At 45.5% G+C, this 21,069-nt stretch overlaps 1 protein-coding gene across 1 annotated transcript in view; it reads right to left on the reverse strand.

Annotated features, from left to right (window-relative positions):
• UBASH3B (ubiquitin associated and SH3 domain containing B) overlaps positions 1–21,069 on the reverse strand; it is a 101,832-nt gene that overhangs the window by 19,053 nt on the left and 61,710 nt on the right. The window contains exons 4-7 of the mRNA XM_030538426.1: positions 18,900–19,098; positions 14,127–14,296; positions 11,850–12,058; positions 2,874–3,009 (exon numbers count right to left, since the gene is read on the reverse strand). Coding sequence (XP_030394286.1) covers positions 2,874–3,009; positions 11,850–12,058; positions 14,127–14,296; positions 18,900–19,098 — 714 coding nt within the window. The remainder of the gene's footprint in view (positions 1–2,873; positions 3,010–11,849; positions 12,059–14,126; positions 14,297–18,899; positions 19,099–21,069) is intronic.

The following is a 21,069-nucleotide window of genomic DNA, read 5'->3' on the forward strand; positions in this document are numbered from 1 at the left end:
TGCCTTTTTCTTAGTTCCAATTTATTTAAGAGTAAGGACCTGACTCTTGAATTAATCCTAGTATGAACAAGGGGCATTGGTCACTTCACTGAAGTAAATCATTTATATCAGTTTTCAGAGTAGCAGCCACATTAGTCTTCGTAGCCGCAAAAAGAACAGAAGTACTTGTGGCACCTTTAGAGACTAACACATTTATTTCCACATAAGCTTTTGTGGGCTACAGCCCACTTCATCAGATGCATGTAGTGGAAAATACAGTAAGAAGATATATACACAGAGAACATGAAACAATGGGTGTTACCATACACACTTTAATGAGAGTGATCAGTTGAGGTGAGCTATATTAGTGTAAATGTGGTGTACGTGAAAGAAGAAGGCCTTATGTATCCTTGTTCCATAGGTATTCTGGGGACAGATGTTATCTTCAGAGCTTGGGATCTGTAATGTCCCCTTAAAGCCAGCAGAGAATTGTAACCTGAGCTCCCCAGCACAGCACAGTCAAATCAGATGTAGAGAATGAGCTGTTGGTGTGAAACTAGCTGCTGGAGATTTGCCATTAAAACCATGCAGAACCTGTTCACCTGGGTTTACTTTAACAGTGCCTGATGTACCTAAGTGAGACTAGATTCCAGTGCCAAGTATGGGGAGTGCGTTTCACTAGCACAGTGAAAGCTTCTTAAGTTTCATTACTCTGGCAAAAAAAGAGCAGACAGGCAGAATGGGAAGATGATACAATGTTGTGTGCGGATACTACAAACCAATTGCAAAGCTGGTCAATCTAACGTTTAGGCCCCCCTGGTCTTGACAGGGTGACCCTTTAGCTACTGGGAGGGGTGAGGGATGCTTCTGAATATTTTAAAATAAACATGCTGCTTCATTGACATCTTTGGAGAGAGAGAGACATTTCATTCACAGAACACGTATAGCACAGGCAGTGGTAGTGCAAGATTCCCCCCACATTACCCCATGTGTCTCCTTCCTGACCATCTCCACAGTTCAGTTTCTGCCTCCCTCTTCCCTGCATTCAGTTCTTTGCATTTCTGTCAACACTGGTGGCAGCTTTGTGCCATGGAAAGCTGTCCACTGGGAGCAGGGCCGAAAGCAACTCATTCAATATATACCAGCAAACAGCCATCTAATTCTAAGGGCTTGTCTTGGAAGCCAGCAAGCTGGGACATATATTTATAGTGCTGCAGCATGCTGCACACTGTCTGTGGGGACCCTTCTGCTGAGCACTAAGGGTATGTCTACACTGCTGTTAGACACTGGCAGCTGGTCTGGGCCAGCTGTCTCGGGCTCAGGTAAGGGGTTGTTTAATTGTGGTGTAGACATTCAGGATTGGGCTTCAGCCTGAACTCTGGGACCCTCCCATCTCAGAGGGTCTGAGAGCCCGGGCTCCAGCCCAGGCCTGAATGTCTACACCAAAGTTAAACAGTCCCTCAGCCTGAGCCCAATATCAGCTGGCACAGGCCAGCCTTGGTTTTTAAATGCAGTGTAGACATACCCGTGTGCTAACGGCTTTCCAGCGCTAGGCTGGATTCCAACAGACAGCTTAGTAGCAAATGACTTCCTAGTCTGTTACCAGTCCTTAGGTCACAGAGTCCTTGTGGGCAAGCCCACCTATATTTTGAAATAGGCTGTGACTCCTGCCTTGCCATGTTTTCTATACAATTCACCTCCAGGACCACCCTGCTTTTATTTGATTTCCCAATCTCGGGGTGGCAAAGAAGTCTGAGGGACGTGACCACATTCCTGGTGTGTGGCTAGATCAGGGGGAGGGCACCCAGATCTGGCCTGTCAGGGCTTTCAATCCGGCTTGCGGGATTGCTAGCCCCGTGGCACAGCAGGCCCTGCACTGCTCCCAGAAATGGTCAGCACCATGTCCTTGCAGAAGACTCCGTGCGCTGCCCTCGCCAGCTGGCACCACCCCCTGCAGCTCGCATTGGTTGGGAATGGGGAACCGCGGCCAATGGAAGCTTCGAGGGTGGTACCTGCAGGTGAGGGCAGTGTGCGGCGGAGCCACCTGCCCCACTCCACCTCCAGGAGCTGCTGCCGGACATGCTGGCCACTTCTGGGAGTGGTGAAGGGCCAGGGCAGGCAAGGAGCCTGCCTTAGCCCCGCTGCACACTGCTGCCACCCTGGAGCCACTTGAAGTAAGCGGCGCCGGGCCAGAGCCCAAACCTCTCCTGCACCCCAACCCCTGCCCTGAGCCTGCTAGCCCCCTGCCTTGAGCCCCATGCTGCACCCCTTCTGAACCCCAATCCCCTGCCCTGAGACCCCTGCAGCACTCTGTACCCCAACCTCCTGCTCTGTGCCCCCTCCTGAACCCTACACTCTTCCTGCACCCCAACCCCTTGCCCTGAGACCCTTTCTGCACATTGCACCCCCTCCTACACCCCCCACTCCCTCCCGCACCCCAACCCCCTGCCCCAGCCCTACATTCATGGCCCTGCATACAATTTACCCACCCAGATGTGGCCATTGGGCCAAAAAGTTTGCCCACCCCTGGGCTACATGGAAAGTGGAAAGTCCTGAAACTATTTGCTGCTGTTAAATGGGATCACAGTATAAAACAGGTTGAGAGAACCACTGCCTTAGTCCTTAATATGCATTGAACCAGCAATTGCTCAGTTGCAAGGGATGTAAAGCTGGTATGATGGGGACATTCCCTATTTATGAATGTTAATGTAAATTTAAATAATATAAAGAGGTCTACCCAAGGCTCTAGGTGCCCTAATTAAAAATCACTAATTAATGTAACTAATTACTAATTAACTAGTAATATTAACTAGTATACTGATTGTATTACTAGTTAATATTACAACAATTTGGTTGTATTTAGCTGTGTTATTCACAGTGTCATGAATCCTTACGTGCATTGTCTGGCAGATGATCGTGAGTGGCCCTGTGTCCCCAGGGCCTTGATCTTCTTGCTGTCTTCTTTCCAGAGCTCCGTCATTGAAGGTTAGAGGGGATGGGGAAGAACTGGTACTCAGAATCGAGTAAGATCTGCCACAAATAAAGAGACGCGTGCTTAGAAAATGTTCCTATGACTTCTTGTCCTCAGAGTTGTGCAGGATGTTCCCAGAGCCTGAGACAGGGCAATAAGTGGTTTTATTATTATTTGTATTCCAGTATGTGCTTGGTGCTGTACATGTGCAGAGTAAGGACAGCCCCAAAGAAATCTACAGTTCATTAGAGACGGGGTTTCTTAACCCATAGGTCGCCGCCCCAAACTGGGTCAACAGAATGTTCCCAAGGGCTGCATGGGAGGTCCAGTGAGGAAATTGGTTTCTGTCAAAGGGTGGCTGGAGGCCCTGTGGGGGAGCTATTGCAGAGCCCATGTCACACTCCCCTAACAGCAGCATCTCCTGTGGCTCCGGTCCCGTGGATCTGGCTGGGCTCAGCTCCCTGCTCTGGGCGTTGAGACCTGGTGCATGGGATTGCGGCTCCACTCAGGTTTGACCCAGCCGACCCTCTCTCATAAAAGGGGGCTGGCCAGGCCAAACTTGAGCGAGTGGCACTGCAACCCTAGACACCACAATGTCCAGAGTGGGGAGCTATATCGAGCCACCCCATGGGACAGGAGCTGTAGCCACCACCACATGATCGGCATGCTGTACTTATTTAATGCTTGTGGCATTAATGTGGGTAACATATATCGTGGGTAAGAAATAATTAGTAACTCACATTTTTTTGTACTAAAGCTGTTTACCAGGTCGCAACAGGTCTTTCAAATGGGTCCTAAGCCCCAAACTTTGGGGCATGAGCTGTCGTTTACTATATGATTACAGAATCCCTAGCACAATGGGGCCCAACCTGGTCATGACCCTTAGGTGCTACTGCAGTGTATCATGTTAACCCATGTGGTCACATGGGTGTGGCAGTTGGGCCAAGTAATCTACCATGTGTGCAGTCTTCCTTATACAACCAATGAAATTGTTGCATGCAAATTAGCTGTAGATTAAGAGTGGTAATTGGTTGAGTTACTTCTGATATCACAATGATCTAGGCCGTGACATGGCATGGATATGTGTCTTACTGTAGCTGCACGGGTATAATTCGTAAAGTCAAAGTGGCTGAGAACTTTAACTTTGGATGGTAACAGATCACGACTCCTGGTCATGATTAAACATGGTGATATTCTAAGCAGAAAGATCTCCCAGCCACGTTTGTAGCTGTTTCCATCGCTTCACACTGACTCAATGTTCTAGGCTTCAGTGTGGCACGCAGGCAGAGTGACAATCCTGAAATCATATGATATAGACACTAATTGGCCAGTGCATCAGGCTGCTTTTAAGGGGCCATTACAGATGGATATAATGAATATCACTGGAATATCCAATTTTGATACTTGCAAGCAAAAGGATAACATGTAAACAATAACAGTAGCCGAGATCTTAGACATGATTCTCATCTGAATTATACCAGCGTAAATTGTCAGTGACTGCATTTAAGTCAATAGAGTTTACATCAGTTTTACAACTGGCATGAGAGAAAAGGGATGAATTCTGCACTCTCCTTAAGAGAGTCTATCTCCCTACTTACAAGATATGGTGCAAACTTAGATACTAGATCACTTCCTTTTTCTTTTTCATTAAATATGCTAATCAAATGAGGCACACTCAGAATAAAGCCATTGAAGCGAGATGTTCAAGGGCTTAGGCCAACATCCTCGGGAGTAAACTAAAACAGGCAATTACAAAAATTCAACCAACCCTCTATTGATTGCAGTGAATCTTGCTGCGTTGTGCATTTTCTTAGTCGTTAAGAATAACTCGTAGGCTAATGTGTGCCGTCATTTGCTTTGACACGGAAATAGCCACCTTCTCTTTGCACTTGGATTAATTGCTTTAAATATGTCAGGAGAAGACTCTTGACTTGCTCCGAGGGGTTTTTCACTAGTTTCTATCAGTGAAAGAAAATAGGCTGCCTGTGTTTGCCAGTAGGCGATCTGCCAGCGGATCATATCATTGCGGCCAACAAGCAATAAAAAGTATCATGTCCTTGGTGCTAATGCGCCCTTACCTTATGAGAAAAATAAATGGGGCAATGTATAGGGTTACAGGCAGGACACTACACTTGGGTGCCCCCAAGAAACCCCTTAACAAGAGGAGCGTGGGCTGCAATGTGGGACTGGAAGGAGCCCAGATATTAAGATGGTGAGCGTGGTGAATGATTCTATTGTCTATAGATTCTTTCTCTGTCCAGAATCACAGCATCCTCATAGCCCACCGAAAGGCCCCTCTGCACACCCTGAGCAACTGAAGCCAGGGAGCTGTTCTGGGGTGGAGTCTTGAGACTGTCATGAGACTGCCTTCTCCTTCACACACTCTTCATACTTGAAGTAAGAATAGGAGTACTTGTGGCACCTTGGAGACAAGTACTCCTATTCTTTTTGCGGATACAGACTAACACAGCTACTTCTCTGATACTTGAAGTAGAAATCCCAGCTCAGAACACTCTGGAACTTGCCAGGAGGAAGGCAGGGATTATTATTATTATTACTATAATTTACAGTAGCTCCCACCAAGTGTTGGGTACTTTCCAAATACACAAGGAATTGTCCCTGCTCTCAGGAGCTCACAGTTGAAGAGTGGAGAGATAATGAGACAGAGATTAGGGAAGATGGAAGAATAATATTCAATTTCTAAGCAGCATGGCAGAAGGGCTTTTTTTTTTTTTTTTTTTTTTTTTTTTTTTTTTTTAGAGACTTACAGATATGCAAGGCAGTGGCATACAGATAAGCTCAGGAAGGTCACACCATGCATGGGGTTGAAAGCCAGATCCAATTTTGCAACTGGCCCCTATCTTAATGATGATAATCTGAACCAAAAGTTTGGCTCTGAATTGTGACAGATAAGGCAATAATCTTGCAATATCCGTGAGAGACCTTATGAATTAAGTTTAAGTATCTTCAGGGTCAATTGTATTAAATGCAAAGTTTCTGTATTATGGTGGGCTGGGATTGTATGTAACCTCTCTGGACAGGAGAGGGGGATGTGATGTGAGTCTTGGGAGAGTTCAAAGGACTATATTGAAAATGTGCCAGACAAGAATGGACCTTGGGGACAATAAGTATGAATTGGATTTCCTCAGAAATACCTAGGGAAAGGTTAACAAAAGTTCCTTATCTCCAGTTGTGCAAAAACGCAGACTTTTGAAGCTATGCCCTGCGGAGCTGAGTCATTGTCCGCTAATGAGCTGTTTCTGGAGGTTGGAGATCAAAGGCCCCCATCACATAAAGAAATGGCTGAACTGCCCAGTCGAGGTCCTCAGAATCTGAGACCGTTATCAACTAGTAAAGAGGGGAAAAATCTAGTTGTGGGTTTTGAAAGACTGACACCTACCAGAGCCCAAGGCTCAGGAAGGCATGACCCCTGGAAAACTTTTTAGCATGTGTGTAGATTCTTATACTGGTTTTCTAAAAGTTTTCTTTGTGATGCTTTCATCTTAAAAATTAATCTGCTTGCCTAGAAAGAATTGTATTGTGACTTATAATTGCTGGCAATTATGCTGTTCATAACTTTGAGAGAGAAAGCAAAGCACAGACACTGGCCTGTTTAAGCAGTCTGGCTTGCTGGGAATATCACAATATAGGTAAGGAACTGTGCAGCCTTAACATCCTAGTCAGGAGGGAGAGAGACGCAGGTCTCTGCCTAAGAGAGGTGAAGCCTCGGTGGCATGTGTTGAGTGGACCACAGAGTGGGAATACAAGTGCAGTTGCCCTGAAACTGACATGAATATCCCTATCCCTATCCCTCCTTAAAGTTCATGCAACATAGTTGCATCCATTCATGGATGCTAGGAAAGGGGCAGAATTGCGATGAGGCAGAAGCGAACCTCTCTGCAACCTCCAATATCTTGTAGCTGGAGAAGTGCCATAAATCTGACTTTGCCACTGTCTCCCTTGCTCTGCTGGTGACTCGAAAATAGAAACCACTCAAGGCCATTCACGTTAGTTATCTTCCACATATAGCTCATTATTTGGAAGATCCTAGATAAAAATATCCATTGTGTTCTGGGTGAGGCAATTATTCTCCTTGCCTTCCCCACAACGTTGCTGCCAGCAGTGTTGAGTCTTCCATGGAGGCAAAGTGTGCCCTTTCCTATATAGCCATGGAAGGACGGTGCAGGATCTGAGGAAAGGCTGGCCAAAGGGGTGTCTACCAGTTTTGCTGAAAGTAAATCCCCTACAGGCTTTTGGAGGAGGTGGGAGGGGAAAGGGAGTGTTCCTTGAATGTCCCCACTCACTGGAGTTTAGAGGAGATCGGAGCAACAACGAGTTTATCCACCAGCCATTGCAAGCTGTAGAATGGGACTGCAGGAGTGCAAGGGGCTACTGAAGCCCAAGTGGTGACTGAGTGTGGCTTGGGAATTGAGGATTTCTTCTCTATCCTCCTGGACCTTGTGCCAAATCTGGCTTGTTGAAGGAAGTCAGGAGTGGCTTTGGCCCTATAAGCGAGAGCAGAAATAGGCAGCCGTGTATTATCTAATGCAGCAATTTGCAAGAGCTTCTGGTATGAGGCTGGGGGAGGAGAGTACTTCTGCCTCTGCAAACAAGATAAACCTCTCCAGCCAAGCAGCTCAAGCACCTACCAAAGCCTCCAGCTTCAGCAGCCTCCCCTTGAGCTGGTCTGAGTCCACAGAACGACAATGGGCGGGTTTCTACAGTCCTGTCCCTTTAAGTTCACATATGAAAGAGACCCACAGTGCTGAGTGTCTGGTTTTGTGGCTCCTGTGGGGAAGCTGCCTATAACTAGCTCTGCTGGGTTTCCCACTTCCCTTCCAGTCTCCAGACGCTGCTGCGGGCAGGGACTGCCTCTGAGTTGGCAGTGCAGTAATTCACAGAGACGGACTGGTGCTTAGGGAATAGCCTGCAGACAGCTCTCCTCCAGAAAGGATTTGGGACCAGTTATTCTTTTGGGGTGTGGCTTAAATTGGTTCCAAGTTGTTACAGCACAATAGCACTGTTAGAAGGAAAGGACCTAAGTCTTTAAATAAGTCAGGATGGGAAGCACTTTGTTATGGCAGTACTTATGGCCAGACCCTGAGCTGGTGTAAATCAGGGTAGCTTCACTGAGGTCTGTTGAGCTAGACCAATTCACAGCACATGTGGTCCTTATTTCCTATGTTGTCCTCCTCTGTGTGATTCAGACATGCTGTGGTGTCGGTAACAGAACAGCCATTAAGTTACATTTATTGCAAACTCCAAGCTTTCTTCTACATTCCTTACTCTGGGGGGCACACCAGCAAAACATGTTAAAGCAAAACCAAAGGAGCCCGATTCTGTTATTTCTTCGGTTCTTATATGGCTCCTGTTGTATCTGAGCATTGCCACCGCCTAAGTTTGAATGCATTTGCCTCCTGTAAGGTGCGGAAGTGCTATTATCTTCATTGTACAGATAAGGGAAGTGAGACACATAAAGACTAAGTGGTTTGCCCAGGGTCACACGGGATGTCGGCGGAACAAGGCATTGAGCCTGGGTTTTTTGAATCCTGGGTGAGCATCCTCATTACTTCACCATCTCCTTTATGCTAGTGTAAAATTGGCCGTCACTCCCAAAGTCGCTGGTGTGACCTTGGTGTAAAACTCGTGTGGGAGCATCGGCCCTGCCCCAAGTTCCAGGCCACCAGCTGGAGCTCAGCCCCCGTCGGCTTCAGGAGAGAGAGGGAGTGAGGGCGGGGCTCCAGGGAACAACGTGGGTCGGGCCGCAGCCTGGGTTTAAGGAGGCTTAGCCTCCCCTGACCTTCGATACCCACTGCCCGTGGACATGCCACAATTTTACAGGGCTGTGGGGGGAGAAGGGGTCCCCAACCATGGGGGAGAGAGGTCCTCAGGAATTGCTGCCCTGGCAGCTGAGAAGTGATCCCACTGTCATTCTGCAGCCTTTGGGCATGGAGAAGCTTCCATCCATGGAGCCTCCCATTACACAGCCCAGCTGGCCTGCTGTAAGCACATCCTATTGCACTTTGTTAGGCAAACTAGCCAGGCCTGCTGTCCTTAGGCAGAAGGGATGGCCTAGTGTTCTACGGAACTCTGCAGTGGACTCTATAGAAGATTGTGAGCTCTTTGGGGCAGGGGACCACCTTTTTGTTCTGTGCTTGTACAGCACCTAGGACAATGGGGTCCTGGTCTGTGACAAGGGCTCCGATGCACTACCATGATATAAATACATTAATTAATAATAATTAATAAAATGCAAGTCCTGCAGAGCTGCATCAGTCTCTTCTAGCTTTTGTCATTGACTATATTGGCAGAGTAAGGGAGGGGAGGAAAAGAGGGAAGGGTCTTTCAGAGGAGACCTTCAAAAGTCAGGTTATGCCTGGACACTAAAGATCCTATTTGCTTGCTTCGATGTCCTAGGTTAAAATTTGTCCTCTCCTGATTGCTGTGTGGTGCAGCTGGCTATCTACCAGGATGTTGGCCAACACCTTAGCAATGGCTACTTTTCACCGATGGTGTGTACAAGGAATTTGTTGAAGGTGCTTCGGCATCCATATGGGATAGTACAGGCTATATGACCACGAAGTATGTTTATTGTGATCAGCAGGAAAATATTCACTGCCATTATCACTTTTATCCAGCTCCAGGACTGCCCAGTATTCTTGGCGTGAGCCCCAATTCCATCAACATGCCACCTGTTTCAAACCCCTTGGAACCTGAGCGCCTCTGAATGCCTGACGCATGGATCATAACTCAATGAACTGGGTTGCCATTTTTTCCCAAGTATTGCCGTGAGTATTTCTATCTATGTTCACTTTCATTGGCAATGCTGAAACCCAGGGCCTGTGTGCCTGAAAAGATAGTCTGAATGCTTAGAGCCTTTCCAATTGTTATGAAAATCCAGTCTGCTGTACATTGCATTAGGCTGCAGTTTGGGAGTTGAGCTTAACTTGTCCTAAGTTTGCTTTCTTCTAAATGGCACTTTATTACCTAATATGCACTGTGGGAATCTGTTATGTAAAATCGGTCTGTTTCTGAGTAAGTAAGAATGTTTTTGATAAATGCTCCATATTGCCTGCTTTGATTCATTATTTATATTCTTTAATGGTAATCAGGGAAAGGGGCATTTCCTTTCTTCTCTTTTCTGGAGACAAAGAACTGCTGGAATTGCCAATTGTTTGCTTCCCTTTTAGTTACTGTAATATAATAATATTTTTTTTTAATGTATGGTGCCCAGGCTCAAAACTCCTCCAGGAACCTTGAGGAAAAATGTAGATTTCAGAATAAAATAGGCCAGCTTGCTATAGAATAGTGTCAGTGTGCAAACGCAGATGATAAACCCATTGCAGTCATTAGTGGAGAAAGGATGGTCTTGTTAGGGCACTAGACTGTGTGCGACATTCTCACCTCGGACACCGACTTTCTGATTAACCTTGGTCAAATCACCTCACTGCTCTGTGGCTTGATTACCAGAGATGTTTCCTCCACTCATGGGGGTGTTGTGAAGATGACTTCATAACTACTTGGGAGGTATGGTGATATTAGAGGGATGGGGGGATACCATGTAAATACCTGCACAGAGATCTAGAAAGGTTTGCCCCATCTTACTGAAATGCGGAAACCATGTGTCAGCAGCCCTTGTCTCATGGGGAGAACTTGGTAAAGTACGGATTAGAGCAACATGACAGACACTTGCAAAATATGAACCCTTCTGTTTTGCAGTTGTATGTTGGTGCCCATCTGAGAGAATGTGGCCTTTGGGTTTGGGGGAATTCAGGTCCTGTGTGCAAGGTGTAGTAGTCATTTGCATTGATATGTCAGTTCAAAGCTGCAAAATGAAACTAGCCATTGGGCATATACCTGTTTCTAACTGTACCGTATGTGACTAAAACTGAAAGGGTGAAAAAACAAACAAAAAGCATCAGGAACCTTGCTGTTGTTTTGATTCTTGCATTTCAATCAACTTGGAGATTTCTTTGGTCAGTTTCCTCTTTTGTTCCTAGTCAGTTTCTTGTTACTGGCTCTCTTGTGCTAACACCCTGGCCAGCACTGGCTTGTTAACTCTCCCACCCTACTCGTCTTTCCCCAAAAGACTTGTGTGTCCATTGAAGTTTTAAATAAGGCATGCCTACACTTGGTTTGCAACTTCCTCCCAAAAATGTTGCAACTTCCCCCATCAAAAATTTAAAGGTTGGAGGCCAGATTGTGGCTTGGATTCTGCAGGTGCAATGCCCTGCCAGGGGGATAGTGGCAGGAAGATGCTTTCCTTTTCTCCCCTCCCTCATCTTGTGTTGCCATGCAAGGACTCATCACAAAGGGCCAGATTTTCCAATGTATTTAGGCGCCTAAAGATGCAGACAGGCATTGGTTTCAATGGGAGTTAATCCCACTAGGCAGCTATCTGCCTAAATACCTTGGGAAATCTAACCCAACTCTTGGTCCTCGTACTCAGGCATCACACACGATGGTGCTAACCTTCCAAGAGAGATGGAATGCGCGCTCTGTATCATTCCATTACAAAGGGAGCTACAAGGAACACTATGGCTCATTCTCCTGGTCTTGCCACTGAGAACTTCTTTATGGGACAGCACACTTGATAATTCCCCACCCCTCTAATTGCAAGGATGTGCCTTTACGGCTGCCATCTACCTCTGGCCCTGTAATAGTTGGTGGTAACCCTTTGAATAACGTTGCTGGAACACCCTGAGTAGTTATGTTGAGTTGCTGGTCCCATGAAGAGGGAATAGAGCCTGCCTTTCCTTTTGTTCAGGTGAGTGTTTCTGTGGCTGTATGTTCCTTCCAACATCAGTGACAAAGAGAGACCTTGTCTACTGTACTATTTGCACTAGCTGAATTCCACTGTCGCTTCCTGCGGCCAGAAACCGACCTGAGCATTGCTTACCCATGAAACACCCAGGTCCCACACTCGTCTGCCTTCGTGATGTAATTCTCAGGCAACAGCCCAGAACAGCCGGTCGCTAGGGAAGTGCCATAAATCCACCCCTCGCTGGTGCTGGTTTGCTCCACCGGGGACATAAAAATGAAATCCCCTGGAACCAGCTCAAGCTCATCGTCATTCTGTGGGATGTAGGGATAGATCACTTGCAGTGTCTGGGGAGATGGAGGAGAAAGAGAAAGCATGTGAGAAGGGCATTAGAGAATCCTGGGCCATGCGAGAAGGCTGAGGGAATGAACTCGCATATGCCTCTCCCCTGCTGCCTACTACCTTTTCCCAACTAGATAATTAACCCTTCTTACACCAGTAAAAGAGAGAGCAAAGGAGAATATAGAAATAAACGATAGGCATTAAAGAGGGAAGAGCCTTGTGAGATCACCCAGTCCCACATTCCAACTGCTGCAGTCTCAGCTTTCTGCATTGTATTACCTAGTCCTAGTGCCTTATCCAGTCTAGTTTTTAACAGGAGGTCAGAAGATTACAATGGTCCCTTCTGGCCTTATAAATCTACAGAAAACATCTTTAGAATCTGCTGTCTGCCACATCCCATCGGAAAGTATTCAATCCTCATTGTTGTGAAGTTTTCAGTATTCGGTTTCCATTTGCCCCTTTCATCCCCTTGCTCCTAGTCATGGTGCTTCTTGTGCCATCCTAAATAATCCCTCCCCTTCCTTGTTCTCCAATTCAGTAAAAAATTTAAGCACGTGCTTAACTTGAAGCATCCTGTTGACTTGGGCCTGCTGAAGTGCTTAAAAGTTAAACACGTGCTTTGGTCTACAGTTGAACTGGGGACTTGGTATTTACACACACAAGGTTTCCAAGGATCTTCTTCTATGTGTTTACTTTCTGGTTAAAAAAGCATTTTTCTTCCTCACTCTTTAATGGCTTTGAAAGTGAGGCAATGACCCTTTGTCGCTGGGCTAATACATTTGAACTCATGGTATTCTGCTCTTTATGAGGACATTAAGAAAACAAAATGTAAAGACAATGAGGAGTGTACTGCCTAAACGATCTCATTTTACAATTATTTCTTAAGATGAATGGGCTCGGGTTTCAAAGTAGGCAGAGAAGTAGCGAGTAATTAGAATTCTGCTTCTGTCTGTTGCACTGTGACGTGATGAAAATATATATCCCATTTTGTGTGTTCATGCTTGTTTGTGTATTAGATGTGCACACAGGTGCATGTATTGGGGGGTGAGTGTACAAATATAACCTGTAATGTTCAAGAGAGCATGGACGGGATTTAAATGATTTTTCTTTTGTTTTGTTACATGTTTACAGAAGGGCAAAAAGCCCTGTAAAACTGAACAAAAAATGTTTTTATGGGGGGAAAAACATTACTTTGAATGCGATTGTGCTGTTCCCTTCTGCTAGCTGGGAGCTAGAATGTATTGTAGGTCATGAGATAGAATGGCAAGTAACCTTCTTCGCTAACTGAAGTGGAGTCAAATGTTGATCAGTAACTTTCCTTGTAAATTCCCACCGCCATCCTCCACTTGAACAAAAGGCTTGTTATCTGACTTTTGCACTAGCAACTTTCATCGCAGAGCAAACGTCTAATGAGCAACTCTGTCCTTTTTATGTACCTTGTTCTCTGTAAGGAAATGTGACTTGTCATGCCCAGAGCTGACTGTTGATTCTAGTATCCTGTTTCTGGCAGTGGCCAGCATCTTCAGAGGAAGATGGAAACTAGTCGCCGTCCCTTAATATCCCAAAGCCAAAACTTCCATGCTTGGGATGCCTAAAGCTGCACACCTAAAAAAAGTACCTGATGTTCAGAGTTGCTGAGCGTTTGCTACTCTTACTGCAATCGCTGTGAGTGCTGGGCATATACTTTGTTCTCTCCCTGTGGCACACAGTAATCTAGTTTTCTGTGGGTTGTGATACTTTGGTCTAATTTCAGCTGTGGGAATTAGTGTGCAGGTACTGGGTGGTGCTGGTGGTCTGTGATGTACAATAGGTCAGACTGGACAATTTGGTCCTCCCTTTTGGCCTTAAATTCCAAGAGTATATCTGGATTCTGGCTCTGCCACAGATGCCTTGGGGAACAGGCTGAATCTCTGTAAACACCTTGGGACAGGGCCGAGGATGTGCCTTTGTAGCCAAGCAGGGCCCGATCTCAGTTTGGAGCTTTGCAACAATGCTGAGATACAAATCAACAGCAGCCAACTTCAATTATATTTGATTGCTTTTTTTAAAATTATGATGAACTCCAAAAATTACCTCGTGGTTAGCAAATCTTATATCTCGAGAGAAGATCGCAGCGACCCAGTCGCATCCTAGCTTGACGTCGATATTCTGTGCTAATTTCTCCAGCGTGGGCAAGTGGCTGGTTTGGAAGTGGTAGGCCAATGTCACGTGCAGCTGTTTCTTATGGGGTTCTACATGTACATCTGAAATGAGAAAGATGTGATCAACAGCAAGCAACTGTCACACCGAACAGCAGACTTTTGCTCCATTTTCAAAGGCATTCACCCCATTAGTGCAGAAAAATTGAGCAAAACCTTTCAGTTAGCAAAGCAAAGATAAATGGCAGTCTGATCTTTGAAATCAAACCTATAGCGCCGCACACTGGTAATGCACCATTGACCTGAATCTGACCCTTAGGAACTAGATTAAAGGAGCATTTGGTACTAGGGAGGATGGGGTGCTTCATGAAATCTTGTATAACCCACTGCCTGTTGAGTCTGCGTTACGCTTCCCCAGTCTGTGTGCCTGATGTACAGAGATGACGAATCTGTGACTGCCTGTAGCTCCAGGGTTTAGCAGTCCTTTGGCTCAAACTACAGAGGCTCATGCTTTTAGCTGGGGAGGTCCCAGGTTCACACTTGAAATACTTGCCAAACTTTTAAATCTCAATTTTGAGTTCAGAAAACTAATATTTTTGATTGAGAGAGAGGAATTCCTGACATTTTAAAACCGTTTGGGTTTGCAAGGCTGTTTTGATTAGCTAGAAAATGACGTTTTTCAAAGGGCAGCCTTTCCCCCTACCTAAGGGGTTGACGATCTCTCCAAAAATAGGCTGGTCAGAGAGAGCTCCTGCATATGGTGCAGGTCTGATGCTCAAAGGTGATGAGCACTCTCAAACTCCTATTTGGCTGCCTCTGACATGGGTGCTCAATACTTCTGAAAAACAGTCAGTGGTTTGTTTTTTCTTTTTAATTTCCCCACACTAGATATCTTTCTTTCCTGGTCTCTCCACTCTGTATTTTCTGTCTGTTCTGTCTTTCATCTTATGCATCCATTACATTTCCACCCCCCACAACCACCTGCTCTGTACCTTTTTTCCTCTCACAAGTGGAGAACACAAACCTGGGGGAATGTTAGTTCACACTGAAGTTGAAATATTCAGATTAACACAGCTTGACGTCCTGGCTTCACTGAAGTCAATAGGAATTTTTGCCATAGACTTCAGTGAGGTCAGGGCTTCACCCACAGTGCTGAAGTATTTTAAAATGAGTCAAACAGAGTTTGAGGTGAGTCGACGGGTACTCCCAGGATAAGAGGTGAAGCTACTGAGAGAACCTACATAATGAAGGGATTAAAAGAGGTGAACACACAGGTGAAGAAATGAGGAAATGCCAGAAACTGGGATTGAGCGACAGAGGATGGATCACTTGATGATTACCTGGTGGTTCATTCTCTCTGGGGCACCTGGCATTGGCAACTTTTGGCAGATAGGATACTAGGCTAGATGGACCTTTGGTCTGACCCAGTCTGGCCATTCTTATGTTTTATATAAATCATAATAAACAGAACTGTTCAAACTGGAATAAATTGTAAAAATAACTTATTTTTCCTGATTAAACCACATCTAAAAAATAGGGACAGACAAAACGACAGACATTTGGAGACTTGGTTCCAAACCCAAAATATCAGGTGCTTGCCCAACCCATTTGAATCTCTCTTATTCAGCAAAAAAGGACACATTATAGGTGTGATCTCTGAAAAGGGCCTGGGACATCGAATGTGGGTATGCGACATAGCAGTGTGCTAGCAATGCACCCTTAAGAATTAGCTCAGAGGAATATTTGGTCTAAAGGGAACAAATCTTATGGGAACAGGCTGCCTTGAGATTGTTGTTGCTTGTTCCTTTTTCTAATTGGACTAGAAGCAGTGAGGGCAGCCATTCTTGTTGCGTTAGCATGCTCAAAAAAAAAAAAAAAAGCAGGTGTTTAACGCTTACAGCCATTTCCTCCATCTCCTGAAAGTGAGTGTGTCTCTAGGTCACTGTCAGGTGAAACTCCTGGGGACTCAGGACAGCCTGCATTCTACAAGGCAACTCAGAACAGCCTGCATTCTAGAAGGCCAAGAATATCTACTTTGTTGTTGTTGTTTTAATTACAGGGCTGCCCAGAAGATTCAGGGGGCCTGAGGCAGGGCCGGGTCTTCGGCAGCAATTCAGTGGCAGGTCCCTCTCGGAGGGAAGGACCTGCCGCCGAACTGCCGCCGAAGAATGAAGCGGAAGCGGCAGTGGCAAAGCAGCCTAAGTGCTGCTGATCACGTTTTGTTTTTTTTTAATCTTTCTGCCACTTGCGGCACTTGTACTCATCGGGCGGCACTCCAAGGCTTCGGCAGCACTTCAGCGTCGGGCCCTTTACTCGCTCCAAGTCTTCCGCTGCACTGAAGGACCCGCCGCCGAAGACCCAGAGTGAGTGAAGGGCCCGTGGCTGAAGTGCTGCCAAAAACCCGGAGTGGCTCGTGTGGCCCCGGGGCAAATTGCCCCACTTGCCCACTCCCCCCGGGTGACCCGGTTTAACTGTAGCACCTAAATGGCGGCTGTTCTGATTTCTGGATGGGGGCTTGCAGCTCTACTACCTGCCACTATGGGGTGCTGGACCAGCGGCAACATACTCCTGAGAGTGAGAAGTTCTAATCCCTCCCCCTACCCCATATGTACGGAACTGCTGTTCTGATATATTTTAACCCAGGTGATGTAAGCCTATGAAAATCTAGGAGCATCTTTTGCTGTGTCCAGTTTATGCTGGGTGCAGCAGGGGTGGGAGGGTGGGATGGTGGGGTGCTGGTTACAGCTCTCTAATGCTCTGCTTCAACCTTGTGGCTGTTCCCTCAGGGGCTGTATAGTGGCCTGGGATTGCCAGAGCACATTGAGCTGTGGCCACTCCCACTCTATTCCCCTGTCATGCTCCCTGCACCAGGGCAAGAAGGTCCCAGAGTCTGTTTTGCTGGTTCTGTGCCTGCTGGCCACTCCCATATGCCATGGGACACTCCAGCAGAGGATTAGGGCAGGTTTCCTCTGCCTTTGCATTAGCTAAGTGATGGTAAGCAGGCCAGAGAATCTGGTCCCCAACACGATGTGGTGAATTTCCTCTGGATGTACAAAGGCTGAAAGGGGTTTCCCTTTGGTTGTTGAGGTATTTTACACATCTTCACATACAGCTGGGCTTACTTCCGGGAAGCGGAAATGCTGTAAGAAAACTAAATGCACTTTCTGTCCTTGGTGGGGAAAAAGCTTGTGCCAGCGCAGCTTGAGGTAGTGAGCTGAGCAGGAAATTCTAGCCTCAGAGACAAAATATCTGTTTGAAAAGTTAAAGAACTGTCAAATGTCAACTTCCCTTCCAGGAGATAACACTTCAGAGCAAATGTGATGTGCTCTTTGAATTGAAAACAATAGGTTCTGTGAGGAGGCACTGAAACCCCAGAACACCTGGTGAGGTATTCCTCTCTTGTCCTCCTAGCCCTGGAGCCTTGCTTAAAAATCCAACATTACTTCCCTGAGCTTGAAAGCCCTATTTCTGAATGGCATCAAAACTTTTGCATCTGAAATGCTCTCTGGGGCACCTAAGAACATAGGAATCACTAAAGCAAAGCAGAACAATGGGCCATCTAGTGTCCTATCTCTGACAGTGACCAAGGCTGAATACTTCAAAGAAGGCAACATTCCCACCTTCCCAGACCATGCACCAAACTGGGCAATACAATTGCACAGAAGGTGCCAGGAGGGTAGATAACACAGACACTAACTAGGCTCCTGATTCAGCAAGACACTTGGGCGCCTGACTAACTTTAAGCACAAGTAGTCTTACTGATGTCACTGGACTAATTACCTTCCTGTTTTGGGGAGGGTATTCCTTACATCTCTCCCCTCAGAGTCGAGAATAGAATTCAGGAGTCCTTACTCCCAACTCATGCTCTAGCTACTAGATGTCACTGCTTTTCTATGGACAGCATTAAAAAAAACATCTTTCTCAGTGTGCCTTCTGTTAGCCTAGTGTTTTGTCATTGGCTAGTCATTATAAAATGTCAAGCCTACCAAAGACGACGGTTAGTGTGCTGCTATGAAAACGATGCCCTTTGAAACAGCCATTACAGGATAAGTGATAGGCTAAATAAAGCATATATCCTAGTCTCTGGCATCTTGGATTACACTACAGTTATTCACTGGAAAAAATCAGCTATTCGTTTTAATGATCACTTACTTAAAAGGGCATCCTTTATTATCCTGAATGAATGAAATTTCTTGACAGAAGGGGAATGCAATTGTAAGAAGAGCATGTTTTGGGGAGGGTACATTTAGTGTGAGGACCAGTCTTGGGAATCAAATGAATTTATTTAGTGTCAGATCCTCAGCTGGTGACTTGGGTGGAGTTTTACCAGTTTACACCAGCTGAGACTCTGGCCCTTTCTATTTACCACAGAAGGGATACTGTGCAGGGAGTGACACTGCCCCACTAAAAGTGCCTCAACCCTGATTTGGAAAAGACTACTTCTGAGGGAAAACAGTCCAGTCTCTCTTCTCCACTCAGTCTAGACTGCTAACAAGGAGGCCAGTTGTGGTGTGGGTATTTCTCCCTCAAGGATTGGACTCTGATTCCCAAACAGCCCATCTGAAGTTTCTATCAGAACCTTCTGGCAAGACTTTGGTAGCACAGTGGGTGCATTTTACTACGACATACCAGGAATATTTGGCACTAGTCAAGCTACAACACTTGGAGCCCCTATAGCTGCCTTTGACATTTCTTTCCTGGTACTCACCCACTTTAGATGCAGCTTCTGTAGCAAAGTCCGCCGCAAACTTCTTGAGGACCTCAGCGCTGTCCTCCTTGACGAAAAGCCCAATGAAGTTCGAAGACGTGTAGAGTTCTAAAGGCAGGGGAGCAGGGAATTTGCATTTCCATCGCATCACTGTTGCCTGCAGGGCTTCATTGAGGGCATCAATCTTGCTGTCTTCACACTGCCAATGGAAGCAGGACAAATGTTCCTTAGGGGTCAGGAATTCATTCAGCAGGACCATGTATACCCTTGGAGTGTACTCAGAGAAGAAAGGAATGGTTCAGGGTGATGGACCTGAATGGTTTTACACCTTGGACTTTCATCAAAGTAGAAGAATGTAAAGAACTAGCATACACCTCCAACAAAATGAAAGAAGCAAGAGTTGGGTGAAAACAACAAAAACTCTTCCATGGATTTGCATTCAAATGTTTTGGCTAACCAACTTCAGAGATATTCAGTCTCCTGTTGCATTTGTTGCGTGGCCTAGTTATTGGGGTTCCCCTGAGACCTTTTCCATTTGGTTCCCCAAGAACTCAGCTCATCTCTCATCTTGTCACTCAGGCTCCTTTATTTGGCATACAGCAAAGCTATGTTGAGTTGATTAGATTCAAAAATAGGGGGTTGGCGTAGGCTTACCAAACATCTAAAATTACAGGGAAAACCTCTTCCTTTACATATGTTTACCATTACATTGCATTTACTATACATTACATTACACGTTTTGGGATTGGCTTGGTCACTTTATAGGAACCAATCCCAGGACGGCATGCACTGTCCATACACAGCTTACTCTTTACCTCAGCTTAGGTTCCAGGCTTATCTTATCCATTGTTACCTTGTCCATTGTAAATGGTTCCCTGGGTGTTCCCCTTTATTTTAGACATTCTGTTTCCAGACTGCTGATCCATTTACCTCTCTAATCTTGTCTCCTAAGAAATAAAGCCTCATCCATATCTAATTACTCAGGTCAAGCCAGGCCTGCACCAGTGATTATCTTGTTTCCAACATGCCCATCAACTTAGTAGCCTTTCAAAGTTAGCGACTCTCTAGGAGGAAGACCTAATCCCCGATCTCTTTCTTATGATTTCTAGAAGAGATATGTCAGGTGTCTTGCTCTTCTATTTTATTTTTCAGAACTTTTACCATAGCCATTCTTATCTAGTCAAACACAATGACAAAGAAAACACAGCAGGAGTACAGCTTTAACATTAACACAGTATGAAATATTCATAGATAAATACTCCTGAGTGTTTATAAGATAAATAATTCCCTAACATTCCCTGCACCCTTCCCCCAAAAAAGAACCACCAGAAGCCCAATCTAGCTGGAGTCTCTCTGTAAAGCTCTGAAGAGCTCCATTCATTGTTGGCGCTTGTGCCTCTATGGGTTAGTGTTTAGGGTTTTTTTAGGTTAGCTCAGTCAGCCAGTCAAAGAATGCGTGGGTGGGGCAGGAGATAGCAGATTTCCCTTTCCATCAAATGACTCTTTTAGCCACTAAGTGCTGCAGCAATCCATTTCCTGGCATTACTCAAACAAGGTGGATCTCCAAGAATACTCAAAACACAGAGGCTTGAGATGGGGGAAACCTCTACCCTGGTTGCCTTAGAGCACCAAACACTTTTTTCCAAAACATGGCCATATTTTGACATTCAAAGACTATCCAAGACAAGTTTGCATTGAAACTGTCACAACTCCAATATTTGCTATGTGGGGCGAGTCCAGCTTTAAGCAATCACCCAGGTGTCCAACAATATCTCTTTAGAATTTTGTTCTGAACGAAATGCAAAAACAGAACTGGATGTTCTGCACATAAGATGCCAGATATTGTCCCACCTGTCAGAGCAAAAAGAAATGTTTAGCATCTTCTCCCTTTTTTCTTGCATGGTATAGTCAGTAGGATAAATCAAGGAATTCACCATTTGTATGTGTTAGCCACAAAATGTTTTTGGCTAACATATTTTTTAAGGTGCACTTCATGTGGATTGTTTGTTGTCAGCCAACAATTCTCCAACTCCTTTATAATTCTGAGTCCATGCTTATTGTAGAAAGGACCTTGCTCTATTGGGTAGCTGGTGTTTATCATGAAGATACATGAAGCAGGCTAAAGATGTTTGTTCGGTAATCTCTTTTATGGTTAATATGTCCATGGTTA

Source organism: Gopherus evgoodei, chromosome 19 (genome assembly GCF_007399415.2).
Source record: "Gopherus evgoodei ecotype Sinaloan lineage chromosome 19, rGopEvg1_v1.p, whole genome shotgun sequence".
In the NCBI taxonomy this organism is placed as follows: Eukaryota; Metazoa; Chordata; order Testudines; family Testudinidae; genus Gopherus; species Gopherus evgoodei.